The following is a 24,828-nucleotide window of genomic DNA, read 5'->3' as shown; positions in this document are numbered from 1 at the left end:
CATGATCCCAGGGTCCTGGGATCGAGCCCTGCTTTGGACTTCCTGCTCAGCGGGAGGCCTGCTTCTCCCTCTCCCACTCCCCCTGCTTGTGTTCTCTCTCTTGCTGTCTCTCTCTCTGTCAAATAAATAAATAAAATCTTAAAAAAAAAAAAAATAGAAAAGTGAGTTAATCCTAAATCCTTTCAAACAGGGCCACAGAGAGTATTGATTAGAATTTTCTCAGGAAATAGAGAATCAATCAATTAACTAATTCCGTTACCTACTGAGGTTGTTCAAGGTGCTGTGGATACAGAGCTGAATCACAGACCCTGCCCTCAGTGATCCTGAGACGTAAGCCAGTCATTGCTGTATTAGGAGCCACTACTATAACAAACAATCACAAACTTGATGGTGTAGATGATAAGCATTTGTTTTGCTCATGCATCTTCCAGTTGACTGGGAGCTGATTGATCTTGGTTGGGCTCGTCTGGGCGGCTCTAAGGTCCTGCTTGAGTCTAGTTCTTCTCCAAGTGTCTCTATTCCTCCTTGGATCCATGGGACATGTTCTCAGGACATTGGCAGAGGTACCAGAGGGCAAGTGGAAACACATGGTGTCTCTTAGGTCTGTGGCTCAGAACTGGTATACTATCACATCAGCCAAAACTAGTCACATGGCCGAGCCCAAAGTCAGTGGGCAAGGGAGTCACTCAGCTTGTAGTGGAAAGAACTGCAAAGTCACTTGACAAACTGTGAAGATTCTGAGAGGAGTACAGAATTGTAACTAATAATTCAAACTATAAAATTACCCACCCCAACGTAAGTGTGTTCATCTGTGTATAAATCATGAATACTTTACTAATATACTATAACTGTAAAATGTACACACAAAAAGAATTTAGATTGAAAATTTGGAAATAAAAAGTTCAAATAATTTTTTTCCTGCACTCCAGTGCATCATTTTGAAAAGCCCTAGGGGATATACTTCCCATTTTGGAGATTCTGGTCGACAGGAGTATTTCCTAAAATGTGGCACATACACCAGCTGCAGCAAATCATTTGGATCATTTGGAGAGCTTGTTAAATGCACATTCTGGGCCATTTTTCTAGCCTGCAAAATCAGAGCCTCTGAGGGTAAAGCCTGGGAATTTGTGTTGTTAGGAGTTCCAGGTGATATGGGTGCATAATGGAGTTTCAGATTTGTAAACCAACAGAGCAATCAGCCTCTGATGGAAAGAAACCCAAGAGTAGTTTCCAAAAACACTGGAACACCCCCCTTACCCAGCCTGGAGGGTGCTGGGGGTGGTCAGGAAGGCCGTCCCGAATGAGTGAGGTGAGTGCTGAAGGAAGGGGACACTTAACCATGATGTGTGGAGAAGGCTGTGCCAGGCAGAGGTCACTGCATGTGGAAGAGCTGTCCTTGAGAAAGGACCTCCCATGTTCAGGGAGCCCTGTGGTTAGCACATGGGGAGCAAAGGATCAGGGAAGGCATCCTGAAGAGTGAGTTAACAGATAAGACTGAGCCAGAGAAAGGAAAGGAGGGTGGGGTGGGCAGGAGTGGTCTGATCCAAGCTGGGGTGAGAGGGCTGGAGTTTCCAGCCTGAATGTGGATGACCTTATCTTGGAGGCCATGGCAACCACAGAAAAATTTTCTGCAGGAAGTGACATGATCATGTCTAGACTAAGTGCCCAAGAGGTCAGTTGGCTTCCATGTAGACAGGGGACTGAAAGTGGAAGCAGGTTTGCAGGTGTCACACTTGCACCCAAGAGAGATGAGTGTGGCCCGGCCCTGCAGGGAGGAGAGAGACGAGATTGGATGCCAGAGTCATTTAGAGACAGAATCCATGGAGCATTGGAGAAGCAGCAGAAGGAGAACTAGGGAGGTATCTGTGGGGGTTGAGCCTAACTGGCGTGAATATGAAGTGGTGATGGAAGCAGAGCTGCTCACCCTTGGGAGTGGGGCTTGCCCAGAGGGGCCTGCATTCTAGACGATCACCAAAGTGGGTAGGTACCTCTCTGGCCCTAGTTTAGAATAAAAATCCCTGGAAATGATATTGTGAAACCTACCCCCAAACTGCGTATGATTTATTTTGTAGTAAGGTAACATTGCTAAAAATCACCTTTATTTATCTTAAGGGCCCATCATGGGCAGCAATCACAGAGGGGGCCCAAGATGGCCATTTAGCTCCAGACCTCAGGTGATCAAGAGCCTCTTTTTAGATTTTTGACATGACCCTCAGATGAAGGTCTGGATCAGTCAGAGACAAGCCAGTGTGATTGTCAGGTAACACTAAGCTTGTGTCCCAATCCTACCTGGTGCTGCCTGGAAAGCTTTATAAATTCTGTCTGTAAATAAATCCTGTGGTTATTTTGTAGGTAACAGTTATAGTTGCTTTATAATTTTAGGTCAAAAACTTGAATTTGTTTGATGTAAATGATCATGTACATGCATATTTTTTTGTGACCCTCTTTTGGCATTTATCTATTTGAATATATTTTGAATTGGGGTGGGTGGTCTCAAATAAATGGAAGACTTTCACTTCTCTTGATCCCTAGGAGACTCTCTCCCATAAAATTTCCTGACACCCCAGGGTGCTCTCCAACAAGGGGAGGGAGTTATTGGTGCAGAAGCCTCTCTCACCCACAAATCCTAGCTCTAAAGCCCAAATCCTCCTTGGCTGGGGACTCACAGTGTCCCATCTGTGGGAACTAGAGTGTTGCCACTCACAGGAGATCAAGGCCTGTGTGAGTGGATTGGAACTCATCAAAGACAGCACACACTTTCATGTAGATGTGGCTGGAACAGAGCTCTGCAGATGAAAAACCCCGCAGGTCTGTCTGTATGTGGAGATGGAGCTGCTCCCTTGGCAGATGCAGGTTTGACCTTTCTTCAGGTAATTAAGTGTCTCTTAGCTTTGCAACTTGAGTGGCACAGCCTCTGGATTCTCAGGCTCACCCTAGGCTCCCACGCTGCCCATGCTCATCAGTATATTGATGAAGCCACGCCCATGTTGTCTCCATGAATTTTTAAACTTCCTGCTCATGCATAAAGGGTTTTAGCAGCTCTTAATTACTCAAATGCTTGTTCCTAATGGGGAAGGAAGAAGAAAATCTGTCAGCATTCGCCGAACAGAAGGTGGAGAGAGAATTTATGAGACTTTTACTCACATGAGGAAAGAGCGCACTAAAAATTAGATCAGATATTCCTTTGCATTATTCCAGTTGTGGTTCAGCTTAGGCTTATGTGTCAGACGCTGTGATAGCTTCTTTTCTTGTACATAATCACACTTTTAGTCTTTACAAGCAAAAGGTGAGTGTGGTTTAATTTCATTCATGTTATTTTAAACAGATTCCCGCAACAAATATTTATTGGTTCCTACTACATGCTAGGTGCTTTTCTAAGTCCTGGGGTACAGCAGTGAGCCAATCAGACAATGATCTCTGTTCTTGGGGACTTTCTGTCAGAGGGAGCAGAGAATCAACAATAAGCAAAATAAATAAGTATATAGTTTTTTTTTTAAGATTTACTTATTTGAGAGAGAGAGAGAGAGCACACATGGGGGTGGGGAGGGACAGAGGGAGAGAGAGAATCTCAAGCAGACTCCCCACTGAGTGAGGAGCCTGACACAGGGCTCGATCTCACAACCATGAGATCATGACCTGAGCCGAAATCAAGAGCAGGCCACTTAACTGGCCGAGCCACCCAAGTGCCCCAGTAAGTATATAGTTTTATGGAAGGCAATGCATGCTATTGGAAAAACAAGTGGAATGGGGAAGGAGAGATCCAAAGTACCAGACGGTTTAACATTGGGTGGTCAGGAGGAGGCCTCACTGAGAAGGTGACATTTGAGCAAAGATCTGAAAGACATGAGGGGGTGAGCCATGCAGGTTTCTGTAGAAAGAGTGTTCCAGGTGGAGGAACAGCCAGGGCAAAGGCAACTGGTGAGCAGGAAGTTCAATCGTTGAAATTTATCTTCCTTTATTTTCTACGATATGTGCCGGGCCTCGAATGTTCCTTAGCTAACGTCCCATTGTAGGAGATCCAGGTAATAGCCTGTGAAACATTATGCCATTGACATTTGCAGAGCACTTTAAAGATTAAAAAGCAATTCCATGTGGGGTGATGGAACTGTTCTGTACCCTGGATGTGGGGGTGGTTACATAAATGTGTTAAAATTCATAGAACTCTACACTAAAAAGTCTGTTTTACTCTGTTAGCTTAAAAAGTAAATATTTTGGAAAAGCAACTTAATACATTTTCTTTTGGTCTACTCCAAGACCTGTGAAGTAGGAAGGGCAGGGATTCTTATCTCTGCTTTGCAGATTAAGAACCTGTAGCCTGGAGGTTACCCAGCTGCAAGAGGCAGAGCTGGGTCTCAAAGGCAGATCCTTTCCAAAGCCAGTTCTCATGTAAATACTGCAGTCCCTGCCGCATTGTCTCCCCAACTAATGCTGACCACACTGTTTAGACCTTCAGGCAATGGGACATGCACACTGTCTAAAGGGGGATGGGTTAGCCTGGTGATGGGTATTAAAAAGGGCACGTATTGAATGGAGCACTGGGTGTTATATGCAAACAATGAATCATGGAACACTACATCAAAAACTAATGATGTACTGTATGGTGATTAACATAACATAATAAAATTAAAAAATAAACAACAATCAGAATAATAACAGCAGCTAATACAGATTGCTCATCATATGCCAGCCCTATTCTAGGTATATTCTAGATTTGTTCTAGATACTATTAGACTGTCCCCACCTTACAGGTGAGAAAACTGAGGCACAGAGAGGTTAAGAAATCTACCTGAGGCCATGTAGGTAGTAGGTAGCAGAGCTGTGATTAGAACACAGGCCATCTGGCCCCAGGGTCCGTGGGCTTAACCTTCAGGCTTACTCCCTCTGTCCTGCTGTTTCCAGGGCCAGAATGCTGAGACCATGATAGTCTTTAGTTGGATTTGGTAGAGGTCTTGCACTTAAGAACCCACCCCTTTTTTTTTTTTTTTCAGAAAGGCATTATTTTTTTTTTTAGCTTAAGGTTCACAACAAACTAAGGGGAAGGTACAGAGATTTATTATATGTCCCCTACTCGCACACACGCCTAGCCTTTCCTTCATCAACTTCCCCACCTGAGTGGTACGTTTGTTATAATTGATGAATCTACATTGACAAATCATAATCACCCCAAGTCTGTAGTTTACTTTATGGTTCACTCTTGGTGTTGTATATTCTGTGGGATTGGACAAATGTATAGTAACATGTATCCATCAGTATGGTATCATACAGAATATTTATGCTGTTCTAGAAATCCTCTGTGCTCTGCCTATTCAGTACCCACCCCCTAGCCCCAGCAACTCCAGGCAACCACTGGTCATTTTACTGTCTTCATAATTTTGCCTTTTCTAGAATATAATATAGTTATAATTACAATTACACTGTATGTAGTGTTTCAAACTTGCTTCTTTCACTTAGTAATGCACATGTAAGGTTTTCCATGTCTTTGCATGGCTTGATAGCTCATTTCTTTTTTCCACTGAATAATATTCCATTGTCTGGATTACCACAGTTGATTTATTCATTCACTACTGAAGGACATCTTGGTTGCTTCTAAGTTTTGGCAATTATGAGTAAACATGCTAATATAAATAAGATTGGTGGGGTTTTGCGTGGTCATAAGTTTTCAGCTCCATTGAGTAAATACCAAGGAGCATGATTGCTGGATAGTATGGTAAGGGTATGTTTAGTTTTATAAGAAACCATCATACTGTCTTCCAGAGTGGCTTTATCATTTTGCATTCCCATCAGCCATCTGTTGCTCCACATCCTCACCGGCATTTGGTGTTGTCAGTGTTCCATTCTAATAGGTGTAGTAGTATCTTGTTGTTCTTTTAATTTGCATTTTCCTGGTGACATTCAATGTGGACCATCTTTTCATATATTTATTTGCCATCTGTCTTATCTTTGTTAGTGAGATGTCTGTTAAGGTCTTTGTCTCATTTTTAAATTTATCAGCATGTGAACCAAGTCTATGGTAGGAATGATGGAGAGGAGTAGAGGATATTAAAGATGCTGGGAGAGAGCATTGACAGGGCCTGGTGACTGAGTGGCTGAAATGGTGAGGGTCAAGAAGGAGCGAAGTATGAGAGTCCAGTTTCGGCCTGAGTGATTGGACAGATAGTGGTACTTCTGGGAGGAAGTGGGGGGGCCCAAGTGCATAACTCATTTGAGAATGAGCAAGGAAGTGAATCTGGGGTGTCTGTGAGACATCCGAGCAGAGATGTTCACTCTCCTGTGTAGGCTGATCAGTTGCTCATCTTTTCCTAAAGTAGCCAGTGTTACTATTGTGGGGCAGCTCTCATTCTTATGGAGTCTTTCCCACTTTTTTTTTTTAAGATTTGATTGATTTATTTATTTAGAGAGTACAAGTGGGTGGGGGGCAGGGGGAGGTAGAGAGAGAAAATCTCAAGCAGACTACCTGCTGAGTGGGGAGCCCGACACAGGGCTCATCTCACGACCCCAAGGTCATGACCCAAGCCGAAATCAAGAGTTGGATGCTTAACTGACTGAGCCACCCTGGCGCGCCTCCTTAGCCACCCTAGTGCCCCCTCTTTCCCACTTTTATGAAAAACTTGTGCCTTACTTCTGTCTTGTGGCTCAACCAACAATTCTGAGAAGTCTTCAACCTTTTTTTACCCTTCTCAGTAAAGTCTTCATTCTGGCCACAGCCTCCAAGAAATAAGCTTGCAAAGTTTGGGGATTTTTTTTTTTTTTAATTTTATTTTTCTTTTCTGGTGTGGCCACTCCTGCCCTCTAGTGGCCATTTGTGGGGCAGCATAGGGCTGAGTACTACCCTGGCCTACTCCATTCTGTCCCAGAGAGAGACTTCCTGCCCTTCTTTTCCTCCCAGAATCCCTCTCATTCCCACTTTGTCTCACTATCAGATTATATTTGGCACTGAAGAGATATCCAGTGTCCAATGGCACAAGAAATGAGTGACCCACAGAATAGGAAAATACCTTGCAAATCACATAATCCAACTCTCTTCTTTCATACCTAAGGATCCAAATGACTGCAACAGCTTCCTAACTGGTCTGGCTGCTTCTATCCACATTCTCTACAGTCTGTTTTCCACTCAGTGGCCAGGTAGACTAGATTATGTCTATCTCTTGCTTACATTCACACTTGAATTAAAATCAAAATTATTATCAATATTGTCCTCCATGATCTTGTCCCTCAATTTCTCTAAACATTTTCTTATAAAAATCTCTGTCTTGTTTCCTGGTTGAGCTGGCCTTCCTTCTATTCTTCAAATGTACCTAGCTCTTTCCTACTTTAGGACCTTTGCATATGTACTTCTCTTTCCCCTCATCTTTCATGTCTCAGCTTAAAGTTCACCTCAGAGAGCCCTCCTCTGACCCACCCCCATGTTAATCTTTATAAAATCTCTCTGTATTCCTCACTAGCACTTGCCCCAATCCATGAATATTTGTTCACTTGTTTATTATCTGCTTCCCTCTACCACTGTAAGCTCCACTGGGACCTGCAGTGGGGAGAAGTTACAGGGTGAGCCTTTGACTAACATTGGAGTTGGTCAAAGGATAATGAGGTGATTTGTCGGCAGGTATGGAATTCCCACCAGTGTAAGATTGACCAGAGTTCCTAAAGAAAAGGTTGTTAAGTAATCTCTGAAGTCCTGTCAACTCTAGTATTTTATTAACTTTTCTATCCAGTAGTTTAAAAATGGAAGAGGTTCAGACTGAGTAATAACTCGGTAGCTCGTGTTGGACTAATCCTCTCATAGATGATAATTATAAACTTTGGGTAAAATATTTAAAAGAAACTATTTGAGGTTCCTGGAGAGAAACAAAAAGGAGGTAGAATCTGGAGGGGATTTTACCCTTGAAAGAAGAGAATCACACCCACTAAGTGAGATCTACATTTATGTGGCTCTTCCCTGAAAGCATTCCCCAGTCCACATGGCATGGAGCAGCTAAACCAAAGCGGAAAGCTGCAGCTGTATTGGTTTGACAAGTCAGCAGACAGAGTATAGGTTAACAGAGTGTCTGGAAAATGAGGAAAGCCTAAAGAGATGCCCAACTCCCTCCTCAATAAGATTGACTGATGCCTCTGTTAAAACTGTACTGCAGTTCAATTCATTTCTGCTTTTCATACTTGCCTACAGCTGTTAATCTTGGGAGCACTCTCCAATAAACGTCCTGCTTGCAAATCACCATAGCAGAGTCATCTTCCTGGCTGAGGAACCTGACTTGCAACAATCCAATTGATATTTATAGAACATTACCCTGAACAACTGCAGAATACCCATTCTTTTCAAGTGCAAATGAACATTCATCAAGATAGAGCCTACTGAGCCATAACATTAATTTCAGTGAATGTCAGAGATGTCAAAGGATTAAGCCTTATAGACTATGTTCATTGCAAACAAATGAATATTAAAAGCAACAATAATAAATTATCTGAAAGAGTAGTGGAATTTGAAAATTAAAGATGTTTAAATAATACATGAGAAAAAAATCACAAAGAAATTAAGAATAATTTGAATTGAACAATAATGAAAATAATGAAATGCCAAGTTTCTGAGATGCAGCTAAAGCAGGGCATAGAGGGAAATGCATTGCTTTAAATGCTTATATTAGAAGAGATGAAAGGTTTAAAATTAATGATTTACATTTCTATTTTAAGAATCTAGGGGAAAAAAATCAAACCCTTAAACCTAAAATAAGGAGAAGAGAGGAAGTATAAAGAGAATAAAGAGCAGATACATGTGAAATAGAAAACAAACAATGGAGAATATTGGAAAAGCTGCAAATTGGTTCTTTAAAAGATTAATAAAATTTGTAAATTCCTAGCAACACAGATTAATCCAAAAGAGAGAGACAGCAAATTACCAGTGTCAAGAATATCAGGGAAAACCACTGCAGATCCTACAGAAAGTGAAAGGATAATTTAAAAAAATATTATAATTACTTTATGCCAGTAGATTTCACAATTAAGAATGGACAAATTGCTTGAAATCACATATTGCAAATACTGATATAAGAAAGAGAATATGAATAGATTTATATAACAGATTGAGTTCATTATTAAAAACTTTTCCATGAAGAAAACATCAGCCCCAGATGACCTCACTGTTGAATTCTTCCAATAATTTAAGAAAAAAGATAGTACCAATATTACATAAACTCTTTCAGAAAAGAGAAAGGCAGGAACATTTCCCAGCATATTCTGTGAGCTCAACATTACCCTGGTACCAAAATCTAGCAAAGATATTACCAGGAAAGGAAATTATAGACCAGTATTTTTCATCAACACGGATGCAAAAATCCTCAACAAAATATCAGATTGAATATAGCAATATGTAAAACTGGTAATTCACCATAACCAAGTGGGATTTATCTCAGGAATGCAAGTTTGGTTTAGCATTGGAAAATCAATCAATCAGTTGATTCACCACATTAAGCAAATAAGTGATTTTAAAAACTATAGTTCTTCTCAGTTGAAAATCAGTTGGCAAATTCCACGTCCATTCATGATAAAAATCTCGGGCAACTAAGACTACTAGAGAACTGTCTCAGTCTGATAAAGTGCATTTACAAAAACCTACAACTAACATCTTAGTAATGTGAGATAGTGAACGTTTTCCCCCTAAGATTGAGAAAAGGTAGGTGTCTACTTTCATCATTTCTATTCAGTGGTGGAGGTCCTAGGCACTGTAATAAAAGAGGTGAAAAAAGGAAAGGCATTAAGTTTGGAAAAGGAGAAGTAAAGATATCTCTATTTGTGGATGACGTGATTACTTAAATAGAAAATCTTAGGAAATCTGTAAACAACCACTAGAAACAATAATTGAATTTATCACGTCAACATACTGACAATAATTGACAAATATATGATACTAGCAGCAAACAAATGGAAAATGAAACTTAGAGAACAGTCTTTTAAAATACCATCCCCGTCCCCCCCCCAAAAAAAACACGGAAGAAATATTAGGAATCAGTTTAACAAAGTATGTGCAACACTTCTATATTGAAAATCACAAAACATTTCTGAGAGAAACTGTAGTTAGTAAGTTGAGTGCTCTACCATGTTCATAAAACATTTAGTAGTGTTGAGATGTTATATCTACCCAAACTGAGCTGTAGATTCTATATAATCCCAAACCATATCCCAACAGACTTTTTCATACAAGTTGATTTTAAAATGTATATGGAAACAGGACCTAGAATACTCTAAACAATCTTGAGAAAGAAAATCTAAGTTCGGGGACTCATTGTGTCCGATTTTAGACCTTTCTGTAAAGCCACAGTAGCCAAGACTGTGTAAGGACAAACAGATCAATGGAGCATAAGAAAGAGTGCAGAGATAGACCCATACATATACAATTCATTGGTGCCAAGAAAGCCACCAAAGCAATTCATTGGGAAGAAAATATTTTCATAAATGGTGCTGGAAAACTGGATAAATGAACCCACCTCACACCACTCCAAAAATCAAGTTTGGATGGATTATAGACCTAAATAGAAAAGCTAAAACTATACAGTTTCTGTAAGAGATTAGGAGACAATATCATCATGATCTTGGGGTTGGCAAAGATTTTTAAAAGCAGATACAGAAAGGTCTAATCATAAGAAAAATCTGGTAACTTGGACTTCATAAAATTTTAAACTTTTGTTTATCAAAACATCTACAGATTTATGTAACAGATTTCATATATGTACATATAGATATGTGTACTTATGTGTGTATATATACATTTTTGTATGTACATATAAAATATTCCTAATAACCAAAATATGGAAGTGTAGTCTCATCCTATAATATAAATTTTATTCTCATTGTAATGTTTTTATTTCAAGTAAACAACTTTTCATAAGAGTTATTTTATTCTATCAAACTTCTGTTCATGAAGGACATGAAATGGCAAACCAAAGACAGAGAAAATGTTCACAGCATGCATATCTGACAAAGGACTTATATCCAGAATGTATAAAGAACTCCTAGTCAAATAATACAAATCAATAATAAAAATATAAACAACCCACATTTTAAAAATGGGCCAAAGAACTCTGAAAAACAAACAGGGTTCTAGAGGGGAGGGGGGTGGGGGGATGGGTTAGCCTGGTGATGGGTATTAAAGAGGGCACGTTCAGCATGGAGCACTGGGTGTTATGCACAAACAATGAATCATGGAACACTACATCAAAAACTAATGATGTAATGTATGGTGATTAACATAACAATAAAAAAGAGGAAAAAAATAAACATTGCAGAGATTGTCAGACTTGTTAAAAAAAAAAAAAAAATGGGCCAAAGATTTAAACAGACACTTCACCAGAGAAGATATATCAATGGCCAGTAAACCCATGGAAATTGCTCAACCTCCTTCGGTATCAGAGTAAATAAATTAAAAATACAATTAGACACTATTTTACATCCACTGGAATGGCTAAGATTAAAGACTGATAACAACCAAGTGTTGTTAAGGATATAAAGCAACCAGAACCCTCAAGTGAAATGTGCAAAATAACACAACCACTATGGGAAACCTTTTGATGGTTTCTTATAAAGGTAAATATATTTCTACCCTATGATCCAATAAATTTGCTTCTAGATATTTTCCTGAAGAAAAGTCTCCCTTTCTCTCTCTCTCTTTCTCTCACTCATTCTTCCTTTTCCCACAAAAATGCTTAAATGAAAAATCCTTATAATAACAATCCTATTCATAATACCCTCAAACTGGAAACATTTCAAATGCCCATCAACAGGAGAGGATGTAAAAATTTGTGGTTTATTCATCCAGTGGAGTGCTACTCGGCGATTGAAAAACAGAATGACTATTGATACGTGTAGCCTAGATGAGTCTGAAAACCACTCTGTTGAGAGCAGGAAGCACCTTCACAGAAGATTAATACATATGATTACATTTATATGAAGTTTAAGAAGAGGTAAAATTAATATACGGTGACAGACATCAGAAGAGTGTTTGCCTATGAGGCTGTGTGGGCTGACCAGAAAGGGGCACAAGAGCACTTCCTGAGGTGACATAAATATAATAAATCTTATATCAGTGTACCCATATATCAAAACTCAAAGAATTGTACACTTGAGAACTGTGCATCTCAGTGGAAGTAAATTTTACTTCAATAAAAATATAAAATAATAAAAAACTATGAGGGGTCTAATTGTATCATTTAAGTAATCATTTTTCTCAATGGGATATCTAGATCTCAAGTGAATAATCTGGGTTTTTTTTTTGAACTTTTTTTCTTCTGTTCGGAAAAGCAGTACGTATGTTTGGTTACCATCACAAAATACCACAGACTGTGTGGCTTAAACAACAGAAATTTATTTTCTCACAGCTCTGGAGGCTGGATGTCTGAGATCAGGGTCCCACCATGGTTGGTTTCTGGTGAGGGCCTCTTCCTGGCCTGCAGACAGCTTCCTTCTCCTTGTGTCCTCACCTGGTGGAGGGAGAGCAAGCTCACTAGTGTCTCATCTTATAAAGCCACGAATCCCATCATGAGGGCCCCATCCTCATGACCTCATCTAATTTCCATTACCTCCCAAAGGCACCATCTCCAGTTAAGGACTTCAACACGTGAATTTGGGGGACACAATTCAGTCCGCAGCAATATATATTTTAGAAAATCTGGAAAATATAGATAGGTGGAAAGAAAAAGAAAAAAAAAAAGCCACGTAATCGCATTACCCAAGTATAATTATGGTTAACATTCCAGTGTATTTGCTTTCCAAAGTTACGTTATTTCGTCCTTTATGTGGTTGTAGTCGTTCTGTCCCAATAAACTTGTAGCATGATCTTCTTAATTACAAATGAAATGTTTTCTATGGTACTAAAATCTCTATATATACCCTCTCTTAATAGCCACAAAAGTTTTCAACTGAGTGACTGTGCTCTAGTTTATTTATTACTTTGTGGCTGAAGTTTGGAATTCTTTCCAATATTTTGCTAGTGTAAATAATGCTGTGAAAAATATATCTGTGCAGGAGGCTTTTTCTGTAACTGAGATTCATTTCTTGGGATAGAATTCCAGAAAATGAAATCGTAGATTAAAAGGTTATGCTCTAATTACATGTTGCCAAATTCCTTTCCAAAAGGTTGTCCCACTTTGTATTGCCCCCAACAGTGGAGCAGGAAGGTACCGTATCTGTTTGCTCTTAAGGGGCGGAGGTCATTTCCACTAATGTGTGTGTTGGCTTGTTTCCACAGGTTAGCAAAGATAGCTGAAGCCAACTTGTGCAGGATTCCCCTGGCTCTTCTGACTCAAGATCCCACCACCTCCTCTCCCTGGCAGCCTGTGTTCTGGGCTTCACCTAGACAAGTCTGAGTAGGAACAAGCCATCTCTTCCATCCATAGCCATGAATTTTCTCCGGCGGCGCCTCTCCGACAGCAGTTTCGTGGCCAACCTGCCTAATGGCTACATGACAGACCTGCAGCGCCCAGACAGCTCCACCAGCTCCCCTGCTTCCCCAGCCATGGAGAGGAGGCACCCCCAGCCCCTGGCAGCCTCCTTCTCCTCTCCAGGATCCAGCCTCTTTAGCTCCTTTTCCAGTGCCATGAAGCAGACCTCACAAGCCCCCTCAGGGCTGATGGAGCCTCCAGGTCCCTCTGCTCCTGTTGTTCAAAAGCCCAGGATCCTGTTGGTGATCGATGATGCCCACACAGATTGGTAAGCCAAAATCTGCAGGTGCTTCCACGTAGGGGCCAGAGAGGTGATGGGGGGGAAGCTGAGAGGCTTGGTGGTATCAGAGACTGGCCCGAGGGAAGGAAACTACGTTTACCATGTGGCTACTGCATGCCAGGCACCATGGCACCTGCTTCATGCTTTACATTTACAGGTCCCACTCCCTTACCTGCTTCATGCTTTACATTTACAGGTCCCACTCCCTTACCTGTAAATCCAAAATCCAAAAAGCTCTGAAAACTAAAAAATATTTTATAATCCATTTGGCAGCAAAGCCTGGTCTGAGGGAAAGTGAGACTATAATAGTCTTCGTTATACCACTCACTGTGCTTGACCATATGATCTGCAGCAATGTTGGTTTACATCTTAATACATTTGCTGTGGGGATGCTGCCCAGAGCTCACCGGAAGTATTACATAATATATGGTATGTGTGCCATATTACCTTCCTAAAAATGGAAAACTTTAAAAAAAAATCTGAAATAACTCTGGCAAGTTGCTTACTATCTTTCAGCGTCAGCCATTCTCTGTCCATTCAGTTAGGTTGCTGTGAGGGTAAAAGAAACCAACACAGGCCCATGGTCCTTCTCTAACACCCTTGGGACCAGAGTGCCTGCGTTTGTCTCCCGGCTCTTCCATGTACTGGCAGCCTGGCTCCAGAACCTCTTCTCTTAACACCAAGCGTGGTCAGAGACGATGTTAGGCATGCTGATAGATGGTAAGCTCTCCAGAGGCAGAGACTAGGCACATGTGTCAAGGTCATTGCAACTGTTGTTCCACAAGTAGTTACTGAGCACCATTCGAGTGCAAGTTGGGTAAGTGGTGCACAGACCCTGTTCACATGGAGCTGGGCAGTTAGAGAATAGGCCTCTATACCAAATTTTTGGTAGAGATGGGTGATAAGTATTATCAGTCCTAGTTTGAGACATAGAATTTGCAGTCCAGGAAATAAGTCAAAATGTGGAGACATGGAAGCACTCCATCCAGGGCATTTCTGACAGTAGACCCTACATGATCATGGGGCTGGAGAGCAAGGTTGAATGCATGCGTCTCCAAAGGCTGCCACGTCGTAGGCTCTCAGTAAATCTTTCTTGGGTGAATAAATTAATGCATTCAGTTCACTGAGCATACCAGAGGCTCTGCTGTTCTCACATGCATGTGTGTACTCACATTCATTCCTTGAGAAGTTAACTCAGGCTGGGAATGATGGAGCCTGTGCTTTGGAATGGGAGATATTTATAGTGTATAATACATATTCAGTACAGTCAATATGGAAGCATGTTCAGCAGGTGTAGACAGCAGTCTTTACTCTCCTGCTAAGAAATCAGTTCATCTTAAGCAAGATGGTCATGTGTATGGCCTCTGTTCTGATCCAGTCTGCATTATCTTCGGTGTTGCTGTTTGCTTGAAGCCTGTTACCATGAAGCCTTGTTTATCTGTTTATGCGCTTATGTAAAAGCACCATCTTTAGGTTCTGAGCTTAGCGGTTGATTTGTGCAGAGATGTTGCTTCCGGGCATTCTTGCCTGTACAGTCCTGCTGCTTTCTGCCCAGTAATCAAAAGGTCTGCATGGCCTCTGCAGTCCTCTGTTTCTTTTTAACCCAGTGCTTGACCTTGATTTTGAGCATTCTCGCTGACTGTGTTATCTCTGGCTCAGTCAGGGTTTGCCATGATATGGCAGTGGTCGGGGGTTATTTTAAAAACCTGTTTGTCAGGAAAGTTACTTTCTGTATGGAGGTTGAGCTGATAAATGACAGCACAGTACAATGGTGAGGAACACAGACTTCAGAGTTAAGCTGTCTGGGTTCAGATCCCATTTCTACCCCATAGTAGCTGAATGACTTTTGCAAGTTACTGCACCTAAATGTGAATAAGATAGTATCTACCTTATAGAGTTAGTGTATGTAATTGGGTTAAAATCTGAGTTCATATAAAAGTGATTAGGATGTATCTGGTAGACAGTGGGTTCTACTTAGGTGTATGTTACTGTTGCAGACTATTTGTGACCTTCTGTGCAACATTAGTCATCTTGATGGCAGCCCCTCAGTAATGGGCAGAGTGGATTAGGATTTATCCCATTGTGCAGAGTTTTCTATTAGTCACTCATGCCTGTTAGCTCCTGAATGATAAAGTTGGGTCTTATTAATCTCTGTCCTCCTGGTGTCCATGGGGTAAGCAGTATAGCGTAGGGGCACAGTGAATGAGGTTGAAATGCAATGAATGGCCTTACCCAAGTAACATTTATTTATTATTATTTTAAGTTTTTATTTAAATTCCAGTTAGTTAACATACAGTTATATTAGTTTCAGATGTCCGATATAGTGATTCAACACTTCTATACATCATTCTGTTCTCATCATGACAAGTACACTCCTTAATCCCCATCACCTATTTCACCCATCCAAGTAACATTTACATTTTGACTTTGGTCTTCCGTCTCTCTAATCCACAGGCATGACTAATGGGTGAATTTTAGGCTGTGCATACTGATGGGGGACACAGTTTTGGCCAGAGGAATGTCTCCCAGTCTATTTCAATCATGCCTGTTATACTCACACTTTAATTAGGTCTCGAAAACAGCAATCTTTTTCTTGCCCCTCTGTGGGTAATAAAGGGGAGAAGGGAGTAACTGACACTCATTAGCTTACCTGGAACCTGGTTCTGCATCCATTGGACATTTGTGATAGAGACTTCCTGCCTGCAGACACATCAGCTTTTCCTGCAGGACTCCATCCCAGATTCTTCTCCAACTTCCTGTCCTCTCTCAATCTCAGTACATTCCCAGCTTTCTCCAGATTCATGAGGGCTGCCTGGGAATCCCAGTCCTCCTCTGCAGAGTTCTCGAAGGATGCTTGTCCCCCGCCACCAGGAGCGGCCAGCAGGTGGCGAGCCAGCCCCACTGTCCTGGGTGGCTTTGGCAGGGCCTGGGCTGCCTGGGTCGGCCCCCGCCCAGCCCCTCCTCCATTGTGCATACTGTCTCCTGAGACGAAGAAGTTGTTGAAGGGGAGAAACCAGCTCGCAGGGCCTCTTTTTTCCCCCCCTTTGAGATGATAATGAAGGGGGAGATAGCCACTGTCTGGACTGAGAGTGAACCTACCAGGAACAATGCTGCTCCCTTGTCTCCCTTCTCAGCCCCAGATCCTCTGTTTTCCCATTCGGGGTCCTGGGCCTTCCTGCAGAATCAGGTTTCCTTGTAGTGAGGGAGTTTGCAGAAACCCCCACTCTCCCCCTCTTGGTTGAGGCCAGCTTGCCGATACTCTGAACCAGCCTGGGCCCCCCAAAGACTATCTGATACCTGCCCAGTGACCGGGGGGAAGGACTTTTCATCCTTGGAGGAGAAACAGAGGGCTCCAAAGCCACCTTTGCTGGGAAAAACAACTCATGGCTGAGCTTTGTAAGATCCCACCACCTTTTGGAGTTGGCCCTGGAGGTGAGCCTAGCTAGGGCAGTGGTGTTTGGGGAACTTTGGGCCAGCTCAGTAGTGGGTCTGAACTGAAGTTGGTGCTGTCCTTTGGGATGAGGGGAGATCAGTCAGTCTTGAGAACCACAAGGGAAAGGAGAAATAAAATAAATGGATTTCAGGCTCAGTATTCTTCAGCCCTACTGCCTGTCCACTCATTCTTTTGCCTAGAATCTTCAGCAGCCTCACTGGTCTCAGGCCTCCAGTCTTGACCTCCTGGTTACCTTCCATGTTACCACCAAAGGGTCATTTTTTTGAAACACAGACTTGATCAGTTTGCTCCCACTGAGCATGCCCTATTATAATCCTCTGTTGCTACATCATTGCCCTCAAGTGCAAATTCAGTCGTCAGCTTGCCTGCCTCCCTCTAATTCTGTCTCTAGCTCCACTTCCTGCTGGACTATTTATTCTGCAGGAATAACAACCTGTAGTTCTCAAACACATTTGCCTTAGCACATTCTGCTCCCTGCTACCTGGAATACCCTTCCCTATCTTGTTCACGTGTCCAATTTCCATTCATCCTTAAAAAGCCTGCTCAGGTGTCACCTCTTTTGTGAAGTCTTCCTTGATACATCTCACCTGCCAGCAGTGCTAATAACCCTCTCCTTTATGTAACTTAGAGCATATTTCATGGTGCTACAGTAATTTCACACTATACTATCATTGGCTGTTAGGTGGCTGTCTTTTCTACCAAAACAAGGCCTGTGTCTTGTTCTTCTTTATATCCCTGGTGCTCAACACACAGTGTTCGATTAGCATGTGTCATTGTCCCCACTCCAGTCCAATGAGGATAACTTTTAATGGGCATATTGGGGCCCAAAACACACCTTACCTTAGGAGTCAGCAATATAATACATACAGTTGAGGGGTTTCTGTTTTTACTCACCTATGTATAAAATCTTAACTCTTTATTTTCCAGTATGGGAGGGTAACTGTAAGGCTGCTATGTGAGATTTTTAAAAGAAAGCTGGCACAAAATTTTATTATTGCCCACAGAATATACCAGAACCCCAGGTTTGATTTCAAATTCAAAACATTGAACACGACAAAAAAAAGATTGCTCATAATTGGGCTTGGGTTGGATGTACCTCCCTGCTCATGGTTTTGCCTGTAAGACCTCCAGAACCTGGAGGAAGTTGAGGAGCAGGTTGTTGAGGTGAGGGGATAGAAGCAGCTAAGCCTTTCCCCCAACCCCTCCCTCCAGTGGCCTGTGGAACTCTGGCCCTCCTCTCCTCTTACCTCACCCATGGCCTTGTTCCCAGAATGTCTGCTATTCCATTTCAACAATGATCTATTGTTACCTTCCCTTCAATTCTCCACCCTTCCGTATGTTTCTTTTTTCTTTTATTTGTTGGGGAGGAAATGAAGAAAGTATTCTTGGTTTGAAACACCCCTCTGCTATTATCCTTACAGCCTAGAGTGTATCAGGCTACACTGTCCTACTAAATGATGATCGGTGATAGCCATTAAAACACCTTGTGCATTTCTAGATTCACCAAGAGATGCTGTATGATAGTTTGTGTCTCCACCACCACCCTACCCCACCCACTCCCAGATGGTGTCTTTGTATCTCGGCGCCTACAACAGGGCAAGCAGTTAATTAGGAAATGTCTGTTGATTGAATGACTTCGGAGGTGATGAGTTATTGGTAGTGACAGGTGGGGATGGTGACAGTGAAACTAAAGAGTGACTTTGGTGACATTCTGAAATCCCCTTTTCCCCTCTCATCTCATACTCAATCCAATAGAAAGTCACAGTAGTTACATGAGACAATTTACACCACAGAAACTGGCAAATGCTACCAAACAGGGCTTTCAGTTCTCCTCACAGAGCTGGTTATTAATCATTTGCCGACACAGCTCTGGTCCTAGGCACTTCCTGAGTTGCCCAGGGGGTATGATACAGGTGAGGAAGCAGAACACAGAGACCATGCACCTGCTCAAAGAACAAGGAACAGGTAGGTGGTTAGGCTGAGACTTGAACAGGACTAACTTCTTAAGAGGCATTTCTGATGATGCCCCAGCTCCTGCTGACGCCCGCACAGGACTTCAGCATTTGGCAAGAGGTAGATGCTGAAAAGTCGTGGTCAAAAAATGAACGAAAGCACAAATGAATAAACTATGAGCTCTTTGGGGATGGGGTCATGTCTTCATCATTGTCATGTGGCAAACATTTGTGTATTTTCCACCACCAGACATTGTGCTAAATAGTTTTCATAGTTTTCTAATTCAATCCTCCCAATGACTGTATGGAGTACTTTTACTATTCTCATTTTATAAATAAGGAAAACTGAGGCTCTGAGCCCAAAATCGAAACGGATGTCATTGGCATCTGGGATCCAGCTCAGACCATTCTGGACACCCCTGTTCCTCGGCATTTTTCCCACTCCCACCTGAGCCCTCCTTCTGTGTGTGAGGGCACTGGCCTACAGAGCCTGCTCGGGAGGCTCACACATGTACACACCCGCACACGCCCAGTGTCTGAGAGCAGTGGGAGGAGACAGGGTGGCAGGACTCCATGTAACAGCACTGCAGCCAAGCACAGGATCCCGGTGACCTCACCCTCGGAGGAAAGTGCCCCACCTCAAGCCAGGCAGCCCCACCCTGCTGGAGCCCCGTGGGCAGCTGGAACGATAAGGTGCCAGGAGGAAAAGGGGTTCCTGTAGCCATCCAGACACTCGTGATCTCAGGTTTGGGAATTAGATCCTTCGTAGAAATTGCCTTTGGGCTATTTTCCTCTTTTTAAGGCTCCAGCAGGATTTTTTTCTGCTCTTTCCCCCTGTGTTTTGATAGTAAATATGTGATTTCCTAACACATGTCAGACATGTTTCCCAAGAGAGTTAAAATGGGAAGGAAGATAAAATGCAGAGAACTCAGGGCTGGCAGGTGGCAGGTCGGGACTGAAGTCCCAGCTCTGCCACTCATCAGTTCTGTGGTCTTGGCCAAGCCGCTTTACCTTTCTGAGCCTCAGTTTCCTTATCTGTAAAGTGGGAACCATAATGCCACCACTGTCACCAACCACTGAGCTCACAGGAGTGTTAAAGGCTCCAGTGAGAGCCCATTGTTCCTCTCCCTCCCAGGCGTCGTTCCATTTGTCTCCTTTGTTTGCCTGTGCTGTGGTCCTGTGCCAGAGCATAAGCCCCAGGAGGGTAGGGCTTAGGCCTCCCTTGTTTGAACACCATGTTGCCGGCGGCCAGTGCAGTACCTGGCACAAGGTAAGATAGGCTACACGGATGCTTTAATCGATGAACAAATAGATGCTCTCGCCAAAGGCTGGTATTACTGTATGGGAGAGTTCAGGGTCGAGGATACCCTGGGGAGAGTCTTTCTCAGAAAAGACTCAGCTGCCCTGGAATTCAAGAAGAGTACCTGATGTCCCTGCTATGCCCAAGGCTCCCCCTCCTCTTTGTTCAGCTGGTAGCTCAAAGTCTCCAGCCTCCACTTGAGGGGGCTGAACTGCTTCAGGCTGCTTTGACTAAAGGCATGAGGACTGCAGGGCATCTTGGCAGGCCCCTCGAAACCTCGCAGTGGGTCTAATTGGCCCCGTGGTGACCAGGACATTCTGCTTCCCACTGTGCCACCTACAGGGGGTATTTGAACTCAGAGCTGGCATCACCAGCAGTGGCTTTGGGGTAGGGTTGCTGGATTCAGCAAATAAAAATGTAGGACCCCCAGTTAATACTTAGATAAATAATAAATCAGTTTATCTCCTGCAATATTTGGTATAGACTTATACCATAAATATATACTTATACATATAGAATTATTCATTGTTTATCCAAAATTCAAATTTAACTGGGTAACCTGTATTTTATCTAGATAACCTATTTATGGGGGATGGCAATGAGAGTTGCCACCATCTCAGCCCTGCTAACATGGGCCCAGTGAGAGGCTAGCCTTTGCACTTCCTTGCTTTCTGGTTGGAGAACCAAAGCAGGCTCCCCTATTGACCCCATTCTCAGAGAGCAGCTTTCCCTGCCTGTGACAATGACTGAGGATTGTCAGTCACCAGCAGGGAGGGAGCAAAACTAGTAGACAGTCCCAAGGCAGACTGCCTGGGTCCCTTCTCCCTCTCACTTACGTGACCTTGGGAAGTCTGACCTCCGGAACTTCACATTCCTCAGCTGTGAGGAAGGATCATGCTGTATCTTTTGTGAACGGTCATTGCAAAGATTAGAGATGATGGCTCGGTTGGGGCTGCTACAGGACTTAGCTTGTCATAACAGGAATTGAAATGGTAACTGTATTAACAATTAATTGCAATTACTAATTGCTGATGAATATAATGGTGCTGGAAGCCAGGGGGAAGGAAGCCACTTGGCATGCTTCTCAGTTCAGCTGGATAGGCTCAAGGGCTGTCTTCCAGAAGCCCTGGAGGAGGGGTGTCTGGATGCTGGTAAGCTGGCAGGCACCCCACCTATGAGGATGAGAAGATGGGGGTCTGGCTTGGTCCGCTCCTCCTAGACTTGCTTGGGGGGCTCACAGCGGAGACACGTACCTCTCTGTGGAAGAGACGTGGGTCTGGGAAACAGAATTCTTACATCTACCCCCACCACTTCCTCTACCCCTAAACCTCTCCTTGAACAAGGCAGGCCTTGGCTGTTGCCAGTGGGGAAATGCAGGGATGGAAGGGAGAGGGAGAAAGGAAAGGCCTAATACCACCTTCCTCCTCACTTCATTCACCAACTCACACAGGCCACCCAACACCACCTAGAGTGGCTCTGGACTTCTGGACTCATCCCTCCCACTCTGGGCACCTGCCGGGCACTCCTGCCCCTCCCCCTTGCCTCCCTGGCCCTGGCCCTGGTGCCTGGGGGAGGGGAGGGGCCTTGGGCATTCCCCAGCAGCCTGCCTAGTCGCCTGGAGACAGGCTCCGTTTTCCCAGGCCCGGCCCCTTTTATCAGGGAGACAATGTGCGCACACAGTGAGGGCCTTGTGTGGCACCCAAGCCCCAAGCCCTTTGACTTGAGGAATTTTTCAAGTGCTGACCTCTCTCCGTGAGGTCTTCCTGCTGTCCAATCCTGAGGCCTGGTGCCCCTGCTGCTTCCTACCCAGCTCTTTCAGGGAGAGAGAGAGGGAGGGGGAAAACAGTGAAGAGCTGTCTCTCGCCTGGTAGAGTCTTCACCCTCTGAAACTGGCTAGAAAATCTGGGGGAAATGTCTTTGAGCAGAAGGGAATGTGGGGAGAAATCTGATAGATGCTGTTTCTTCCGGATTACTCCCTTCTCTGCTGATGCTATAGGATCATAGTGGAGCCACTGTTCTCTCTGGGCCTCAGTTTCCTCATAAGTCAAATGATGATGGACTAAGATCACATTCCCCAAAATACTGTTTCTATCAGAACGACATTCAGATTCCCAGGCACCACCCTACACCTTCCGTAATAGAGTTCTTTGTTTGCAAGAAAAAGAAATAGACTTTGGCTGACTTAGTTAAAATGGGGATGTTTTGGATGTGGGAGGCTCACAGAATCTAAAGGAAATACGAAGACCCAAGTCTTGGAGAGACCAGGGCTCCACTGGGATCTAGGAGGCTGGAACTTGTGGACAGCCTTCTCTAGAGAAGTCAGCTCCTGTTCTCCTCCAGCCATGTGCCTCTCTGTTCACAAATCAAATACCTGGGGAAGAACAAGCCTGGCTGTTTCCACAGTGTGTCCTGGGACAGTCCCACCAAGACCGTGTGCAACAGAGCTGCTTGGTTCCTTCAGTGCAAATGCAGATGGAGGTGCTGTTGCTGGAAGTTCAGATGGGTGCAGGACAGGCCCTTAGAACTACTGAATCAGAATATCTAGAGTGGAGCTGGGAAACTGTTTTTTTGTTTTTTGTTTTTTTTTTTTTAAACGATGATCCAAGTTTAGAAACCTCTGAGTTAGAGGACTTTTTTCATGTGGCTTCCAACTGGTAGAGCTGGGAACAGCAGGGCCACCTAAGCAGGAGATCTATTTCAGCTCAATATATAGAATGGCAAAGTCATCCAAAGATCAAGTGGGCTGCCCAGTGACAGAGTGAGCTCCCCATCACTTGCAGGTGTTCAGGCACGACTGGGCTAGCCATTTGGAAAAAATGTTGCAGAAGAGGCCCTGGCTATAAAGGGGTTGGTCTGTAAGCCCTTACAGGAGTCTTGAGCCTAAAGCTTTGTGTTTTTTCCTCTGTGACCTTATGTCTCAGTCACTTCTCTGACCTTGCCTTGCTTTTCTCCGAAGAGCTCAACTGTTCACCTTGTAAGTCTCCCCCCTTCCTCCAAAGCATGGTTTTCTTGCCCTGGTCCTCTGAATGACCTTTTCAGTTGAGTCCCTCAGATGCCATGGCTTTCTTAGCAATAGCTGTTTCAGTGCTGGAGTCTACAGACTTCATCCTGCCTGGTTACAGGCTTGCCCTGGGGGAGGCAGGTCACTGGGCAGATGCCAGCCTCATTACAGAACGTCTCTTCTCCTGGGGCCTGTGGAAGCCTGCCTGGGATGTGTTTCCTTGGCAGGAGGGAGGCTGTCTATAATGGTAAGAGAGGATGGTGCTTTGTGTCTATTTTCCTGACCTCCCATCCTGGATCTTCAGGAAGGGTAAGGGTAAGGGTTTCCTGAAGATTTGCCCTTGAGCTAATTGCCATCTTCAGAATGGAATTAGTTAAATTAGGGGTTGCCCGTGCAGCTGCTTACAGGAGACAAGATGGGCAGGGAGAGAAGGGGCAGGTGGTAGGAAAAGGCACAAGCATAGAGAAATATTTCCCTGCTCCAAGGAAAACAACAGCACATGCTTTATGACAAATGGTATCTGCCACTTGGTTTCAGCTTCAGCAAGACGATGGAACATTGGGGTCTGGGTTGGGCGTGAGAACTGGTGTCCCCTCTGAAGGCAGCAGCTGCAGTTCACTCACCCAGTTGTTAACCATGCAGGAATAAGGGGCTGGTGTTGCCAAGTCATTGATTTTTCAAGGGCAGTCAGAAATCTGAATTTTTTATATGAATTTTCTATTTTAAAATTGTAAGCCTATAATTTAAGTCCAAAATAAGACTGTGGACTTCATGAAATTTACCAATTGGTAACTTCTGCTAAAGAAGACAGAATTCAGGATAAATATGCAGTCTAGCTCTTCTTCTGGGTCTGTCTCCCAGCTAGACTGTATGCACCATGATGGCAGGAGGGCTGTTTTGTTTAGTGCAATACCTAGGGTCTAGCACAATGCTGGGCACATAGTGAACCTTGGGTAGATGGGTGGGTGGGTGGATGGATGGATGGATGGATGGATGGTTGGTTGGATGGAGAGATAGAAGGGTAAATGGATGGATGGATGAATGGATGGATGGATGGAGAGGAGGAGGGAAGGATGGATAGAAAATAACTTTTCTAAGCCTTTTCCTTCTGTGCCCTGTCCTTCATACCTTGACAGGCCCCACGCCTCCTTTCTAAATCAAACACTTAATATTCTCACATGCCCTTCTCATCCTCCTATATCATTTAAATCCCTTTTCTGAAATGATCAGATATTAGTCATTTGCACCTTGGTATGAATTACCTTTCAGTGTATTTATTACCTTTCCCATGGGCATTTCTCCAGATGGGCACTTAGAGGATGCTCATTAAATAAATGTTTGCTGAGGGAATGGCTTAGCCTTCTAAATATTAACAAACTCTCTTTATGTAATAAAGATTGTGAACTTTCAGATATCTGTA

The 24,828-nt window shown here is 43.4% G+C and overlaps 1 protein-coding gene across 2 annotated transcripts in view; it reads left to right on the top strand.

The window, feature by feature from the left end:
• Positions 1-24,828, top strand: part of SYN3 (synapsin III) — a 444,404-nt gene that overhangs the window by 21,795 nt on the left and 397,781 nt on the right. For both annotated transcript variants that reach the window (XM_036093503.2, XM_036093504.2), the window contains exon 2: positions 13,229-13,689. In XM_036093503.2, the coding sequence (XP_035949396.1) occupies positions 13,379-13,689 (311 nt within the window). In that variant the 5' untranslated portion in view covers positions 13,229-13,378. The remainder of the gene's footprint in view (positions 1-13,228; positions 13,690-24,828) is intronic.

This window comes from Halichoerus grypus, chromosome 6, assembly GCF_964656455.1.
Source record: "Halichoerus grypus chromosome 6, mHalGry1.hap1.1, whole genome shotgun sequence".
NCBI lineage: Eukaryota > Metazoa > Chordata > Mammalia > Carnivora > Phocidae > Halichoerus > Halichoerus grypus.
This window is presented reverse-complemented; position numbering and strand designations above follow the sequence as displayed.